This window comes from Strongylocentrotus purpuratus, unplaced genomic scaffold (assembly GCF_000002235.5).
Source record: "Strongylocentrotus purpuratus isolate Spur 01 unplaced genomic scaffold, Spur_5.0 spur5_scaffold_16, whole genome shotgun sequence".
In the NCBI taxonomy this organism is placed as follows: domain Eukaryota; kingdom Metazoa; phylum Echinodermata; class Echinoidea; order Camarodonta; family Strongylocentrotidae; genus Strongylocentrotus; species Strongylocentrotus purpuratus.
Window position 1 is genome coordinate 34564068 of NW_022145601.1, and position 19295 is coordinate 34583362.

Genomic DNA, 19295 nt, shown 5'->3' on the forward strand with positions numbered 1-19295 from the left:
CATTTATCTTTGATCTCTGAGTGTTCTGTTGATAATCAGATGACCCCTAAGCCTAAGAAGTGTAAGGTATTGCATATCTCTTTCCTTCGGAACCAGATTGTTATGCCCGAAGTTAGCATCAGTAACTCTGTCCTCCAGCCTACTGAGTTTGTTAAGTTATTGGGAGTGCACTTACAGTCTGATATGAAATGGGATAGACAAGTCTATAATGCTGTCAAACAAGCATCCCGACGTTTTTACATCCTTTGTGTTCTTAAAAAACACAAAGCTCCACTTGAGGATTTGGTTGCTATCTATAGTATGTACATTAGACCGTTAGTTGAATATGCCTCCCCAGTGTGGTCATCATCTATTACTGCCAATCAGTCGAACAAGATCGAACGAGTCCAAAAAAGATCTTGCCGTATCATTTTGGGATATAATTATGTTGATTACCTTTATGCCCTTCAAATTTTACAGATTCCATCCCTTGCAGATAGACGACAACAATTGTTCATAAATTTTGTTAAATCATTCTTGCAATCCAGACATTCTTCCATGCTCCCTCCACGTAGGGACTCCTTACCAAATTTTCGCCACTTAAGAAACAGTGACCCCCTTTGCCAACCAACATGCCGTACTTCCAGATACCAAAATTCTTTTATACCACAGGCAGTGAAGGTAATCAACATGATGAAACTTGTGTAAATTTATCAATTTCTAAATTTCTTTCTTGTGTTTTCCCCTCTCTTTCTCAAATTCTTCTCTTTTCCTCCTCCTTCTTTTTCCATTCTTCTTTGGTAGATTACACATGTTTCTTTTTCCTTTATGTACATGTATTTCATAATTCCTGCAATAATGTCTACAATGTTTAGATACTTGTTCTGATTTTACAGAGTCTACAGATCTTATTGATATTTCCCTAACTTCCTCCCTATCCCCTTCCTTCTCTCTCTCTCTCTCTCTCTCTCTCTTTCTCCTTTTCTTTTCTTCCCTCTCTCCCTCTATCTTACTCTTTTCTTTCTCTTTGCTCTTTTGGGAATAACTTTATTGTATGTTACATGTATTTCAGATCAATTACAATGTCTATAATGTTTGGATACTTGGGCTGTTTTTACCGAGTCTACAGTTGGTATTGATATTCCCCTAACTTCCTTCCTATCCCCTTCCTTCTCTCTCTCTCTCTCTCTCTCTCTCTCTTTCACCTTTTCTTTCCTTCCCTCTCTCCCTCTATCTTACTCTTTTCTTTCTCTATGCTCTCTTGGGAATTTCTTTATTGTATGTTCCTTGTACTTTCTCAATACTTTAAATTTAAAAAAATTATTCTTTAGCTGACGTATTCCCCTCTTTTTACTCTTGATCTTTTTAAACCCAGTCTTATGCATTTTAATCTTCTTTTTATTGGACTCTCGGTCTGTGCCTGATTTAGTTATTGCACAGCTCGAGAGCCCTTTTTTGATATAATTGTAATGATGTATACTTATTCGTTTATATGTCCTTTTTGCAATATTTACTGATAATAGTTTGGGCCATTCCATGGTAACTCGCGTTACACTTAATGGGTACATTGACACGATAATGTGCCTATATCTTTAGAACTGCTAGGATCTACAAGATACTTTTTTCAAACATGGACAGGGTAGATATAGAACAACTGAATGAAACAAAAAAGAAAATTGAAGAACAAACATTTTTAGATTCTTGGATTATTGAATTTCGGTAACTCGCGTTACAAAAAAAGGACATGGTCAATTCTACGAGACCCTCTTTTCTCCTCATACTAGACAATCTTGACAAAATCTTTCCTACTTTAATTTGATAGTAGGTAGTGACTTACTAGTATAAGATCACAATATTAAAGATAAGAAACAATGGACTAGTAAAATGCAGGAAGCAAATATGTCGGTAACTCACGTTACGGTAACTCGCGTTACATTTTGTCCGGAGGCCATTTTCACCCCTATGTAATAGATTAAATATCACAGGACCCCTTAGAATATGGAAATATATTCATCTTTTTCCATTTAGCGAAATTTTTGAGGAAAAAATATTACAAGAATCCTGTGTAATCTGCAATAAATTGTTTTTTTTTTCAGCTACAGTCCCACATGTACGTTTTTGATGATAGTTTGAGATCTTAGGAAATCAACAAAAATGAAAAAAAAATTGTATTGAATTTGAAAGGCCCTAATGTTTTATGAACATCCATGGCATAAGGTTAGTGATAAAATCAAAGAATTAACATAAGAGGTACATTTCTTTTTTTGATGTCATGTCCTTCTTCTCACGGAATGGCCCGTTTAGTTATTTGATATTTTAACTTATGTAACTTATGTAACTTATGTATTTATTTATTACTGCTATTTTATTATGTATATTTGATTTAAATTTTATTTTTGTACCCTAGACAGTTGTCAGTCTTTGGACTGTTTGATCTTGGTTTTTGATGTTTTTATTTCAATAAAATCCTATTATATGATTTGTTTACAGTTTGTTTACGGATTATAACGAATGCTTACCTGTAGTTACGGGTGTTTTACGTATAGATACGTATACTTTACGTATTCTTACGTATCGTTGACATATTCTCATGTATTACTTACGATTTGGGCAAAAGTATAATACCCCCTTCACATACACAGATTTTTATTACGAGTCCTCACGGATCGCCAACTCGTAGTCAATCGCAAGCATCCGTAAATAACTCGCTGGTATCCGTAAATAACTCGTCACAACTCGCAACAACTCGTAGACACTCCTAAGGATCCGTGAAAGGAGAGGTAACCATCCGTAAACCGCTCGCAACAACACATAACCATCCGTAAACTGCTCGCAAGAATCCGTAAATGACTCGTAACAGATTTTTGTAACGATTCGTTACGGTTAGTTTACGATTTGTTTACGGATTATTCCGAGCAGTTTACGGATGGTTACGTGTGCTTATGTGTTGTTTGCGATTTTATTCGGGTCATTTTACGATGGCTTTACGGATTGAAACAGGTTATTCAAGCATTTTACGTGTAGTTACGAGGACTTTACGTATAGATAAGTATACTTTACGTTTGCTTACAAACTGTTTACGATTTGGGGAAAGGTATAAAAGCTGCAAGTTCGAACACTTCATTTTCAGTTGTTATTTTTTGGTTAAAAATCGTAAGGAATCGTAAATACTTGTAACTTACTCGTAAATATTCGTTACAAAACATAAACAGGTCGTAACTAACACATTAGTTGCTCGTAGTTATCCGTGACAACTCGTAAGAAATCGTGGATTTTTGCCGTAAATACATCAAAATAACTCTTAAACCGGTCGTTAAAAATGCAAAATCGTAAGGATCCGTGAAAAATCTGTGAATTTGTACGATCCGTAAAGACTCTTAAGAAAAAACTGCGTTTGTGAAGGGGGTATAACAGCTGCAATTTTAAAACCAAAAAATAACAACTGAAATTGAAGTGTTCGAATTTGCAGCTTTAACACCTTTCCCCAAATCGTAAACAGCTGGTAAGAATATGTAAAGTAGACGTATCTATTCATAAAGTACTTGTAACTACACGTAAAGTGTCATAATAACGCATAACAATCCGTAAAGCCATCGTAACACTACCGGATGAAGTCGCCATTAACAAAGCAATCGTTATAATCCATAATTAATCCAAATCGTAAAATAACTGTAACAAATCATTTAAAAACATTGTTACGAGTCAATTACGGATTCTTGCGAACAGTTTATGGATAGCTAAGTGTTATTGCGAGTGGTTTATGAAACTTACGGATTGTTACAAGCTATTTACGAGCTACTTATGGAAAAATTAATCCATGGACAATCGTAAGGAGATTTTTCACATGTCAAAAAAAATTACCTCTCCTTTCACGGATCCTTTCGAGTGTCTACGAGTTGTTGCGAGTTGTGACGAGTTATTTACGGATCCTTGCGATTGACTACGAGTTGGAAATCCGTAAGGACTCGTAAGTAAAATCTGTGTATGTGAAGGGGGTAATAACTGACGGTATTGAAACAGAACAAGGAGTGCAATTATGTGTTGGATATTTATAGTTTTTGGTATAATCTCAATGGTGTTTATTTAAAAGGAAATCACATTGTATCATTAAGCCAAAATAACTGGTCAAAACAAGAATTGTGTCATTTATATATATATATATATATATATATATACATATATGTATAAAAGTGCGAACATTCTCAACTCTGACATGACAACGGGTGTTCCAGAATATGTAGGCGTGAAGAAAATGGTCTAGGAACGTGAGACGTAGCTGTACTTTACAAGTTTATTACGAACTTTCGGCTTGTGAGGCCTTCTTCAGGTTCTGAGGTACAAACACATACAAGGGCTGAAGGGCTGAAGCAGTACATTGCAGAACCTGAAGAAGGCCTCACAAGCCGAAAGCTCGTAATAAACTTGTAAAGTACAGCTACGTCTCACGTTCCTAGACCATTTTCCTCACGCCTATATATATATATTTAAAATCAATAATCTTTAGAATAATCTCAATCTTGTTCGCACAAAGTCACAACGTTATTCAATATTACTCTGTTTCCTTTTTACTCAACAGAATCTGAACCAATCTCAATCATCTTCAAAGAATATATTAGAACGTTTGATTCAAATAGTAATGACAGTACTACTCCAGCAACAAAACAACAAACTACTCCAACCGACCCAAGTACATCACAAACGACCCTTGGTAAAACTACTCCAACAAATAAGGAAACAACAAAGAAGCCTTCCTCTACCAAATGTCCGACCGCGCCAACTACATCACAAACGACCAATGGTGAAACTACTCCAACAAAGAGGGAAACAACACAGAAGCCTACTTCTACCAAATGTCCAACCACTCCATCAACACCACAAACGACCAATGGTAAAACTACTCCAACAAAGAGGGAAACAACACAGAAGCCTACTTCTACCAAATGTCCAACCACTCCTTCAACATCACAAACGACCAATGGTAAAACTACTCCAACAAAGAGGGAAACAACACAGAAGCCTACTTCTACCAAATGTCCAACCACTCCATCAACACCACAAACGACCAATGGTAAAACAACTCCAACACATAAAGAAACAACACAGAAGCCTTCATCTACCAAATGTTCAACCACTCCGAGTACATCACAAACGACCAATGGTAAAACTACTCCAACAAAGAAGGAAACAACACAGAAGCCTACATCTACCAAATGTCCAACCACTCCATCAACATCACAAACGACCAATGGTAAAACAACTCCAACAAATAAGGAAACAACACGGAAGACTACTTCTACCAAATGTCCAACCACTCCATCAACATCACAAAAGACCAATGGTAAAACTACTCCAACAAAGAAGGAAACAACACGAAAGCCTACTTCTACCAAATGTCCAACCACTCCATCAACATCACAAACGACCAATGGTAAAACAACTCCAACAAATAAGGAAACAACACAGAAGCCTACCTCTACCAAATGTCCAACCACTCCAGCAACATCACAAACGACCAATGGTAAAACAACTCCAACAAAGAAGGTAACAACACAGAAGCCTACCTCTACCAAATGTCCAACCACTCCGAGTACATCACAAACTACCAATGGTAAGACTACTCCAACAAATAAGGTAACAACACAGAAGCCTACCTCTACCAAATGTCCTACCGCTCCAACTACATCACAAACGACGAATGGTAAAACTACTCCAACAAATAAGGAAACAACACGGAAGCCTACTTCTACCAAATGTCCAACCACTCCATCAACATCACAAACGACCAATGGTAAAACTACTCCAACAAAGAAGGAAACGACACGAAAGCCTACTTCTACCAAATGTCCAACCACTCCATCAACATCGCAAACGACCAATGGTAAAACAACTCCAACGAATAAGGAAACAACACAGAAGCCTACCTCTACCAAATGTCCAACCACTCCAGCAACATCACAAACAACCAATGGTAAAACAACTCCAACAAAGAAGGTAACAACACAGAAGCCTACCTCTACCAAATGTCCTACCGCTCCAACTACATCACAAACGACGAATGGTAAAACTACTCCCACAAAGCAAGAAACAACAAAAAAGCCAACACCAGCTGAAGCTACGACCACTTCAACTACGTTCCAATCAACCTTCGAACTAACTACTCCAACTAAACCGGAAATAACTATGAAGCCTACAACTTCTGAATATTCTACCACTCCGAAACTAACAACCCAAGAACAAACTACTCAACAAGAGCCGGAAACAACTATGAAGCCTACCACTTCTGATTATTCTACCACTTCGAAAATAACAACCCCAGAACCAACTGCTCCAACAGAGCCGATAATAACTATGAAGCCTACAACTTCTGAATATTCTACCACTCCGAAACTAACAACCCCAGAACAAACTACTCCAACAGAGCCGGAAACAACTATAAAGCCTACCACTTATGATTATTCTACCACTCCGAAACTAACAACCCCAGAACAAACTACTCAAACAGAACCGGAAACAACCATAGAGCCTTCCACTTCTGATTATTCTACCACTCCGAAACTAACGACCCCAGAACAAACTACTCCAACAAGCCGGATACAACTCAGGAGCCTACAACTTCTGATTATTCTACCACTCTAAAACTACCAACCCCAGAACAAACTACTCCAACAGAGCCGGAAACAACTCTGGAGCCTACAACTTCTGATTATTCTTCCACTCCGAAACTAACAACCCCAGAACAAACTACTTCAACAGGGCCGGAAACAACGCAGGAGCCTACCACTTCTGATTATTCTACCACTCCGAAACTAACAACCCCAGAACAAACTACTCCAACAGAGCCGGAAACAACTATGGAGCCTACCACTTCTGATTATTCTACCACTACGAAACTAACAACCCAAGAACAAAATACTCCAAAAGAGCCGGATACAACTCAGGAGCCTACCACTTTTGATTATTCTACCACTCTGAAACTAACAACCCCAGAACAGATTACTCCAACAGAGCCGGAAACAACTATGGAGCCTACCACGAATGATTATTCAATTACTCCGAAACTAACAACCCCAGAACAGACTACTCCAACAGAGCCGGAAACAACTCTGGAGCCTACCACTTCTGATTATTCTTCCACTCCGAAACTAACGACCCCAGAACAAACTACTCCAACAGAGCCGGAAACAACTATGGAGCCTACCACTTCTGTTTATTCTACCACTCCGAAACTAACAACCCCAGACAAAACTACTCCAACAGAGCCGGAAACAACTATTAAGCCTACCACTTCTTTTTATTCTACCACTCCGAAACTAACAACCCCAGAACAAACTTCTCCAACAGAGCCAGATACAACTCAGAAGCCTACCACTTCTGATAATTCTACCCCTCTGAAACTAACAACCCCAAAACAGATTACTTCAACAGAACCGGAAACAACTATGGAGCCTACCACTTATGATTATTCTACCACTCCGAAACTAACAACCCCAGAACAAACTACTCCAACAGAGCCGGAAACAACTATGAAGCCTACCACTTCTAATTATTATACCACTCCAAAACTTACAACCCCAGAACAAACTACTCCAACAGAGCCGGAAGCAACTATGAAGCCTACCACTTCTGATTATTCTACTACTCCGAAACCCTCAACCCCAGAACAAACTACTCCAACAGAGCCGGAAACAACTCTGGAACCTACCACTTCTGATTATTCTACCACTCCGAAACTAACAACCCAAGAACAAACTACTTCAACAGAGCCGGAAACAACGCAGGAGCCTACCACTTCTGAATATTCTACCACTCCGAAACTAACAACCCCAAAACAGATTACTCCAACAGAACCGGAAACAACTATGGAGCCTATCACTTCTGATTATTCTACCACTCCGAAACTAACAAGCCCAGAACAAACTACTCCAACAGAGCCGGAAACAACTATGGAGCCTACCACTAATGATTATTCTACAACTCCGAAACTAACAACCCCAGAACAAACTACTCCAACAAAACCGGAAACAACTATGGAGCCAACCACTTCTGAATATTCTTCCACTCCGAAACTAACAACCCCAGAACAAACTACTCCAACAGAGCCGGAAACAACGCAGGAGCCTACCACTTCTGATTATTTTACCACTCCGAAACTAACAACCCCAGAACAAACTACTCCAACAGAGCCGGAAACAACTATGGAGCCTACCACTTCTGATTATTCCACCACTACGAAACTAACAACCCAAGAACAAACTACTCCAACAGAGCCGGATACAACTCAGGAGCCTACAACTTCTGATTATTCTACCACTCCGAAACTAACAACCCCAGAACAGATTACTCCAACAGAGCCGGAAACAACTATGGAGCCTACCACTTCTGATTATTCTACCACTCAAAAACTAACGACCCCAGAGCAAACTACTTCAACAGAGCCGGAAACAACGCAGGAGCCTACCACTTCTGATTATTCTACCACTCCGAAACTAACAACCCCAGAACAAACTACTCCAACAGAGCCGGAAACAACTATGGAGCCTACCACTTCTGATTATTCTACCACTACGAAACTAACAACCCAAGAACAAACTACTCCAACAGAGCCGGATACAACTCAGGAGCCTACCACTTCTGATTATTCTACAACTCTGAAACTAACAACCCCAGAACAGATTACTCCAACAGAGCCGGAAACAACTATGGAGCCTACCACTTCTGATTATTCTACCACACAAAAACTAACGACCCCAGAACAAACTACTCCAACAGAGCCGGAAACAACTCTGGAACCTACCACTTCTGATTATTCTTCCACTCCGAAACTAACAACCCAAGAACAAACTACTTCAACAGAGCCGGAAACAACGCAGGAGCCTACCACTTCTGATTATTCTACCACTCCGAAACTAACAACCCCAGACAAAACTACTCCAACAGAGCCGAAAACAACTATTAAGCCTACCACGTCTGATTACTTTACCACTCCGAAACTAACAACCCCAGAACAAACTACTCCAACAGAGCCGAAAACAACTCTGGAGCCTACCACTTCTGATTATTCTTCCACTCCGAAACTAACAACCCCAGAACAAACTACTCCAACAGAGCCGGAAACAACTATGGAGCCTACCACTTCTGATTATTCAACTACTCCGAAACCCTCAACCCCAGAACAAACTACTCCAACAGAGCCGGAAATAACTCTGGAACCTACCACTTCTGATTATTCTACCACTCCGAAACTAACAACCCAAGAACAAACTACTTCAACAGAGCCGGAAACAACGCAGGAGCCTACCACTTCTGAATATTCTACCACTCCGAAACTAACAACCCCAAAACAGATTACTCCAACAGAACCGGAGACAACTATGGAGCCTATCACTTCTGATTATTCTATCACTCCGAAACTAACAAGCCCAGAACAAACTACTCCAACAGAGCCGGAAACAACTATGGAGCCTACCACTAATGATTATTCTACAACTCCGAAACTAACAACCCCAGAACAAACTACTCCAACAAAACCGGAAACAACTATGGAGCCAACCACTTCTGAATATTCTTCCACTCCGAAACTAACAACCCCAGAACAAACTACTCCAACAGAGCCGGAAACAACGCAGGAGCCTACCACTTCTGATTATTTTACCACTCCGAAACTAACAACCCCAGAACAAACTACTCCAACAGAGCCGGAAACAACTATGGAGCCTACCACTTCTGATTATTCCACCACTACGAAACTAACAACCCAAGAACAAACTACTCCAACAGAGCCGGAAACAACTCAGGAGCCTACCACTTCTGATTATTCTACCACTCTGAAACTAACAACCCCAGAACAGATTACTCCAACAGAGCCGGAAACAACTATGGAGCCTACCACTTCTGATTATTCTACCACTCAAAAACTAACGACCCCAGAACAAACTACTCCAACAGAGCCGGAAACAACTCTGGAACCTACCACTTCTGATTATTCTTCCACTCCGAAACTAACAACCCAAGAACAAACTACTTCAACAGAGCCGGAAACAACGCAGGAGCCTACCACTTCTGATTATTCTACCACTCCGAAACTAACAACCCCAGACAAACTACTCCAACAGAGCCGAAAACAACTATTAAGCCTACCACTTCTGATTACTTTACCACTCCGAAACTAACAACCCCAGAACAAACTACTCCAACAGAGCCGGAAACAACTCAGGAGCCTACCACTTCTGATTATTCTACCACTCTGAAACTAACAACCCCAGAACAAACTACTCCAACAGAGGCGGAAACAACCCTGGAGCATACCACTTCTGATTATTCTACAACTCCGAAACTAACAACCCCAGAACAAACTACTCCAACAAAACCGGAAACAACTATGGAGCCAACCACTTCTGAAAATTCTTCCACTCCGAAACTAACAACCCCAGAACAAACTACTCCAACAGAGCCGGAAACAACGCAGGAGCCTACCACTTCTGATTATTTTACCACTCCGAAACTAACAACCCCAGAACAAACTACTCCAACAGAGCCGGAAACAACTATGGAGCCTACCACTTCTGATTATTCCACCACTACGAAACTAACAACCCAAGAACAAACTACTCCAACAGAGCCGGATACAACTCAGGAGCCTACCACTTCTGATTATTCTACCACTCTGAAACTAACAACCCCAGAACAGATTACTCCAACAGAGCCGGAAACAACTATGGAGCCTACCACTTCTGATTATTCTACCACTCAAAAACTAACGACCCCAGAACAAACTACTCCAACAGAGCCGGAAACAACTCTGGAACCTACCACTTCTGATTATTCTTCCACTCCGAAACTAACAACCCAAGAACAAACTACTTCAACAGAGCCGGAAACAACGCAGGAGCCTACCACTTCTGATTATTCTACCACTCCGAAACTAACAACCCCAGACAAAACTACTCCAACAGAGCCGAAAACAACTATTAAGCCTACCACTTCTGATTACTTTACCACTCCGAAACTAACAACCCCAGAACAAACTACTCCAACAGAGCCGGAAACAACTCTGGAGCCTACCACTTCTGATTATTCTTCCACTCCGAAACTAACAACCCTAGAACAAACTTCTCCAACAGAGCCGGAAACAACTATGGAGCCTACCACTTCTGATTATTCTACTACTCCGAAACCCTCAACCCCAGAACAAACTACTCCAACAGAGCCGGAAACAACTCTGGAACCTACCACTAATGATTATTCTACAACTCCGAAACTAACAACCCCAGAACAAACTACTCCAACAAAACCGGAAACAACTATGGAGCCAACCACTTCTGAATATTCTTCCACTCCGAAACTAACAACCCCTGAACAAACTACTCCAACAGAGCCGGAAACAACGCAGGAGCCTACCACTTCTGATTATTTTACCACTCCGAAACTAACAACCCCAGAACAAACTACTCCAACAGAGCCGGAAACAACTATGGAGCCTACCACTTCTGATTATTCCACCACTACGAAACTAACAACCCAAGAACAAACTACTCCAACAGAGCCGGATACAACTCAGGAGCCTACCACTTCTGATTATTCTACCACTCTGAAACTAACAACCCCAGAACAGATTACTCCAACAGAGCCGGAAACAACTATGGAGCCTACCACTTCTGATTATTCTACCACTCAAAAACTAACGACCCCAGAACAAACTACTCCAACAGAGCCGGAAACAACTCTGGAACCTACCACTTCTGATTATTCTTCCACTCCGAAACTAACAACCCAAGAACAAACTACTTCAACAGAGCCGGAAACAACGCAGGAGCCTACCACTTCTGATTATTCTACCACTCCGAAACTAACAACCCCAGACAAAACTACTCCAACAGAGCCGAAAGCAACTATTAAGCCTACCACTTCTGATTACTTTACCACTCCGAAACTAACAACCCCAGAACAAACTACTCCAACAGAGCCGGATACAACTCAGGAGCCTACCACTTCTGATTATTCTTCCACTCCGAAACTAACAACCCAGAACAAACTACTTCAACAGAGCCGGAAACAACGCAGGAGCCTACCACTTCTGATTATTCTACCACTCCGAAACTAACAACCCCAGACAAAACTACTCCAACAGAGCCGAAAACAACTATTAAGCCTACCACTTCTGATTATTCTTCCACTCCGAAACTAACAACCCAAGAACAAACTACTTCAACAGAGCCGGAAACAACGCAGGAGCCTACCACTTCTGATTATTCTACCACTCCGAAACTAACAACCCCAGACAAAACTACTCCAACAGAGCCGAAAACAACTATTAAGCCTACCACTTCTGATTACTTTACCACTCCGAAACTAACAACCCCAGAACAAACTACTCCAACAGAGCCGGATACAACTCAGGAGCCTACCACTTCTGATTATTCTACCACTCTGAAACTAACAACCCCAGAACAAACTACTCCAACAGATGCGGAAACAACCCTGGAGCATACCACTTCTGATTATTCTACAACTCCGAAACTAACAACCCCAGAACAAACTACTCCAACAAAACCGGAAACAACTATGGAGCCAACCACTTCTGAAAATTCTTCCACTCCGAAACTAACAACCCCAGAACAAACTACTCCAACAGAGCCGGAAACAACGCAGGAGCCTACCACTTCTGATTATTTTACCACTCCGAAACTAACAACCCCAGAACAAACTACTCCAACAGAGCCGGAAACAACTATGGAGCCTACCACTTCTGATTATTCCACCACTACGAAACTAACAACCCAGAACAAACTACTCCAACAGAGCCGGATACAACTCAGGAGCCTACCACTTCTGATTATTCTACCACTCTGAAACTAACAACCCCAGAACAGATTACTCCAACAGAGCCGGAAACAACTATGGAGCCTACCACTTCTGATTATTCTACCACTCAAAAACTAACGACCCCAGAACAAACTACTCCAACAGAGCCGGAAACAACTCTGGAACCTACCACTTCTGATTATTCTTCCACTCCGAAACTAACAACCCAAGAACAAACTACTTCAACAGAGCCGGAAACAACGCAGGAGCCTACCACTTCTGATTATTCTACCACTCCGAAACTAACAACCCCAGACAAAACTACTCCAACAGAGCCGAAAACAACTATTAAGCCTACCACTTCTGATTACTTTACCACTCCGAAACTAACAACCCCAGAACAAACTACTCCAACAGAGCCGGAAACAACTCTGGAGCCTACCACTTCTGATTATTCTTCCACTCCGAAACTAACAACCCCAGAACAAACTACTCCAACAGAGCCGGAAACAACTATGGAGCCTACCACTTCTGATTATTCTACTACTCCGAAACCCTCAACCCCAGAACAAACTACTCCAACAGAGCCGGAAACAACTCTGGAACCTACCACTAATGATTATTCTACAACTCCGAAACTAACAACCCCAGAACAAACTACTCCAACAAAACCGGAAACAACTATGGAGCCAACCACTTCTGAATATTCTTCCACTCCGAAACTAACAACCCCAGAACAAACTACTCCAACAGAGCCGGAAACAACTATGGAGCCTACCACTTCTGATTATTCCACCACTCCGAAACTAACAACCCAAGAACAAACTACTCCAACAGAGCCGGATACAACTCAGGAGCCTACCACTTCTGAATATTCTACCACTCTGAAACTAACAACCCCAGAACAAATTACTCCAACAGAGCCGGAAACAACTATGGAGCCTACCACTTCTGATTATTCTACCACTCAAAAACTAACGACCCCAGAACAAACTACTCCAACAGAGCCGGAAACAACTCTGGAGCCTACCACTTCTGATTATTCTTCCACTCCGAAACTAACAACCCAAGAACAAACTACTTCAACAGAGCCGGAAACAACGCAGGAGCCTACCACTTCTGATTATTCTACCACTCCGAAACTAACAACCCCAGAACAAACTACTCCAACAGAGCCGAAAACAACTATTAAGCCTACCACTTCTGATTATTTACCACTCCGAAACTAACAACCCCAGAACAAACTACTCCAACAGAGCCGGATACAACTCAGGAGCCTACCACTTCTGATTATTCTTCCACTCCGAAACTAACAACCCAAGAACAAACTACTTCAACAGAGCCGGAAACAACGCAGGAGCCTACCACTTCTGATTATTCTACCACTCCGAAACTAACAACCCCAGACAAAACTACTCCAACAGAGCCGAAACAACTATTAAGCCTACCACTTCTGATTACTTTACCACTCCGAAACTAACAACCCAGAACAAACTACTCCAACAGAGCCGGAAACAACTCAGGAGCCTACCACTTCTGATTATTCTACCACTCCGAAACTAACAACCCCAGAACAAACTACTCCAACAGAGGCGGAAACAACCCTGGAGCATACCACTTCTGATTATTCTACAACTCCGAAACTAACAACCCCAGAACAAACTACTCCAACAGAGCCGGAAACAACTATGGAGCCAACCACTTCTGAATATTCTTCCACTCCGAAACTAACAACCCCAGAACAAACTACTCCAACAGAGCCGGAAACAACGCAGGAGCCTACCACTTCTGATTATTTTACCACTCCGAAACTAACAACCCCAGAACAAACTACTCCAACAGAGCCGGAAACAACTATGGAGCCTACCACTTCTGATTATTCCACCACTCCGAAACTAACAACCCAAGAACAAACTACTCCAACAGAGCCGGAAACAACTCAGGAGCCTACCACTTCTGATTATTCTACCACTCCGAAACTAACAACCCCAGAACAAACTACTCCAACAGAGCCGGAAACAACTATGGAGCCTACCACTTCTGATTATTCTACCACTCAAAAACTAACAACCCCAGAACAAACTACTCCAACAGAGCCGGAAACAACTCTGGAACCTACCACTTCTGATTATTCTTCCACTCCGAAACTAACAACCCAAGAACAAACTACTTCAACAGAGCCGGAAACAACGCAGGAGCCTACCACTTCTGATTATTCTACCACTCCGAAACTAACAACCCCAGACAAAACTACTCCAACAGAGCCGAAAACAACTATTAAGCCTACCACTTCTGATTATTTACCACTCCGAAACTAACAACCCCAGAACAAACTACTCCAACAGAGCCGGAAACAACTCTGGAGCCTACCACTTCTGATTATTCTTCCACTCCGAAACTAACAACCCCAGAACAAACTACTCCAACAGAGCCGGAAACAACTATGGAGCCTACCACTTCTGATTATTCTACTACTCCGAAACTCAACCCCAGAACAAACTACTCCAACAGAGCCGGAAACAACTCTGGAACCTACCACTAATGATTATTCTACAACTCCGAAACTAACAACCCCAGAACAAACTACTCCAACAAAGCCGGAAACAACTATGGAGCCTACCACTTCTGATTATTCTTCCACTCCGAAACTAACAACCCCAGAACAAACTACTCCAACAGAGCCGGAAACAACGCAGGAGCCTACCACTTCTGATTATTTTACCACTCCGAAACTAACAACCCCAGAACAAACTACTCCAACAGAGCCGGAAACAACTATGGAGCCTACCACTTCTGATTATTCCACCACTCGAAACTAACAACCCAAGAACAAACTACTCCAACAGAGCCGGAAACAACTCAGGAGCCTACCACTTCTGATTATTCTACCACTCCGAAACTAACAACCCCAGAACAAATTACTCCAACAGAGCCGGAAACAACTATGGAGCCTACCACTTCTGATTATTCTACCACTCCGAAACTAACACCCCAGAACAAACTACTCCAACAGAGCCGGAAACAACTCTGGAGCCTACCACTTCTGATTATTCTTCCACTCCGAAACTAACAACCCAAGAACAAACTACTCCAACAGAGCCGGAAACAACGCAGGAGCCTACCACTTCTGATTATTCTACCACTCCGAAACTAACAACCCCAGACAAACTACTCCAACAGAGCCGAAAACAACTATTAAGCCTACCACTTCTGATTATTACCACTCCGAAACTAACAACCCCAGAACAAACTACTCCAACAGAGCCGGATACAACTCAGGAGCCTACCACTTCTGATTATTCTACCACTCTGAAACTAACAACCCCAGAACAAACTACTCCAACAGAGCCGGAAACAACCCTGGAGCATACCACTTCTGATTATTCTACAACTCCGAAACTAACAACCCCAGAACAAACTACTCCAACAAGCCGGAAACAACTATGGAGCCAACCACTTCTGAATATTCTTCCACTCCGAAACTAACAACCCCAGAACAAACTACTCCAACAGAGCCGGAAACAACGCAGGAGCCTACCACTTCTGATTATTTTACCACTCCGAAACTAACAACCCCAGAACAAACTACTCCAACAGAGCCGGAAACAACTATGGAGCCTACCACTTCTGATTATTCTACCACTACGAAACTAACAACCCAAGAACAAACTACTCCAACAGAGCCGGATACAACTCAGGAGCCTACCACTTCTGATTATTCTACCACTCTGAAACTAACAACCCCAGAACAGATTACTCCAACAGAGCCGGAAACAACTATGGAGCCTACCACTTCTGATTATTCTACCACTCAAAAACTAACGACCCCAGAACAAACTACTCCAACACAGCCGGAAACAACTCTGGAACCTACCACTTCTGATTATTCTTCCACTCCGAAACTAACAACCCAAGAACAAACTACTTCAACAGAGCCGGAAACAACGCAGGAGCCTACCACTTCTGATTATTCTACCACTCCGAAACTAACAACCCCAGACAAAACTACTCCAACAGAGCCGAAAACAACTATTAAGCCTACCACTTCTGATTACTTTACCACTCCGAAACTAACAACCCCAGAACAAACTACTCCAACAGAGCCGGAAACAACTCTGGAGCCTACCACTTCTGATTATTCTTCCACTCCGAAACTAACAACCCCAGAACAAACTACTCCAACAGAGCCGGAAACAACTATGGAGCCTACCACTTCTGATTATTCTACTACTCCGAAACCCTCAACCCCAGAACAAACTACTCCAACAGAGCCGGAAACAACTCTGGAACCTACCACTTCTGATTATTCTACCACTCCGAAACTAACAACCCAAGAACAAACTACTTCAACAGAGCCGGAAACAACGCAGGAGCCTACCACTTCTGAATATTCTACCACTCCGAAACTAACAACCCCAAAACAAACTACTCCAACAGAGCCGGAGACAACTATGGAGCCTATCACTTCTGATTATTCTACCACTCCGAAACTAACAAGCCCAGAACAAACTACTCCAACAGAGCCGGAAACAACTATGGAGCCTACCACTAATGATTATTCTACAACTCCGAAACTAACAACCCCAGAACAAACTACTCCAACAAAGCCGGAAACAACTATGGAGCCAACCACTTCTGAATATTCTTCCACTCCGAAACTAACAACCCCAGAACAAACTACTCCAACAGAGCCGGAAACAACGCAGGAGCCTACCACTTCTGATTATTTTACCACTCCGAAACTAACAACCCCAGAACAAACTACTCCAACAGAGCCGGAAACAACTATGGAGCCTACCACTTCTGATTATTCCACCACTCCGAAACTAACAACCCAAGAACAAACTACTCCAACAGAGCCGGAACAACTCAGGAGCCTACCACTTCTGATTATTCTACCACTCCGAAACTAACAACCCAGAACAAACTACTCCAACAGAGCCGGAAACAACTATGGAGCCTACCACTTCTGATTATTCTACCACTCCGAAACTAACAACCCCAGAACAAACTACTCCAACAGAGCCGGAAACAACTCTGGAGCCTACCACTTCTGATTATTCTTCCACTCCGAAACTAACAACCCAGAACAAACTACTCCAACAGAGCCGGAAACAACGCTGGAGCCTACCACTTCTGATTATTCTACCACTCCGAAACTAACAACCCCAGAACAAACTACTCCAACAGAGCCGGAAACAACTCTGGAGCCTACCACTTCTGATTATTCTACCACTCCGAAACTAACAACCCCAGAACAAACTACTCCAACAGAGCCGGAAACAACTATGGAGCCTACCACTAATGATTATTCTACCACTCCGAAACTAACAAGCCCAGAACAAACTACTCCAACAGAGCCGGAAACAACTATGGAGCCTACCACTTCTGATTATTCTACCACTCCGAAACTAACAACCCCAGAACAAACTACTCCAACAGAGCCGGAAACAACTATGGAGCCTACCACTAATGATTATTCTTCCACTCCGAAACTAACAACCCCAGAACAAACTACTCCAACAGAGCCGGAAACAACGCAGGAGCCTACCACTTCTGATTATTCTACCACTCCGAAACTAACAACCCCAGAACAAACTACTCCAACAGAGCCGAAACAACTATGGAGCCTACCACTTCTGATTATTTACCACTCCGAAACTAACAACCCCAGAACAAACTACTCCAACAGAGCCGGAAACAACTCAGGAGCCTACCACTTCTGATTATTCTACCACTCCGAAACTAACAACCCCAGAACAAACTACTCCAACAGAGCCGGAAACAACCTGGAGCCTACCACTTCTGATTATTCTACCACTCCGAAACTAACAACCCCAGAACAAACTACTCCAACAGAGCCGGAAACAACTATGGAGCCTACCACTTCTGATTATTCTTCCACTCCGAAACTAACAACCCCAGAACAAACTACTCCAACAGAGCCGGAAACAACGCAGGAGCCTACCACTTCTGATTATTCTACCACTCCGAAACTAACAACCCCAGAACAAACTACTCCAACAGAGCCGGAAACAACTATGGAGCCTACCACTTCTGATTATTCTTCCACTCCGAAACTAACAACCCAGAACAAACTACTCCAACAGAGCCGGAAACAACTCAGGAGCCTACCACTTCTGATTATTCTACCACTCCGAAACTAACAACCCCAGAACAAACTACTCCAACAGAGCCGGAAACAACTATGGAGCCTACCACTTCTGATTATTCTACCACTCCGAAACTAACAACCCCAGAACAAACTACTCCAACAGAGCCGGAAACAACTCTGGAGCCTACCACTTCTGATTATTCTTCCACTCCGAAACTAACACCCAAGAACAAACTACTCCAACAGAGCCGGAAACAACTCAGGAGCCTACCACTTCTGATTATTCTACCACTCCGAAACTAACAACCCCAGAACAAAACTACTCCAACAGAGCCGGAAACAACTATGGAGCCTACCACTTCTGATTATTTACCACTCCGAAACTAACAACCCCAGAACA

General features: G+C 42.1%; 1 protein-coding gene across 1 annotated transcript; it reads left to right on the forward strand.

The window, feature by feature from the left end:
- Nucleotides 1-611: 611 nt before the first annotated feature.
- On the forward strand, nucleotides 612-17419 carry LOC115924755 (proteoglycan 4-like). The gene is made up of 5 exons (XM_030987567.1): nucleotides 612-660; nucleotides 4556-6037; nucleotides 8161-8270; nucleotides 16410-16480; nucleotides 17368-17419. The coding sequence occupies exons 1-5, from the start codon at nucleotides 612-614 to the stop codon at nucleotides 17417-17419; spliced, it is 1764 nt and encodes a 587-aa protein (XP_030843427.1).
- Nucleotides 17420-19295: the final 1876 nt, after the last annotated feature.

Coding starts and splice junctions, on each gene's coding strand:
- LOC115924755 (XM_030987567.1), top strand. CDS start 612: ATGCCGTACTTCCAGATACCAAAATTCTTTTATACCACAGGCAGTGAA. Junction 661..4,555: donor TTATACCACAGGCAGTGAAG/GTAATCAACATG, acceptor TTTACTCAACAG/AATCTGAACCAATCTCAATC. Junction 16,481..17,367: donor GAGCCGGATACAACTCAGGA/GCCTACCACTTC, acceptor TAACAACCCCAG/AACAAACTACTCCAACAAAG.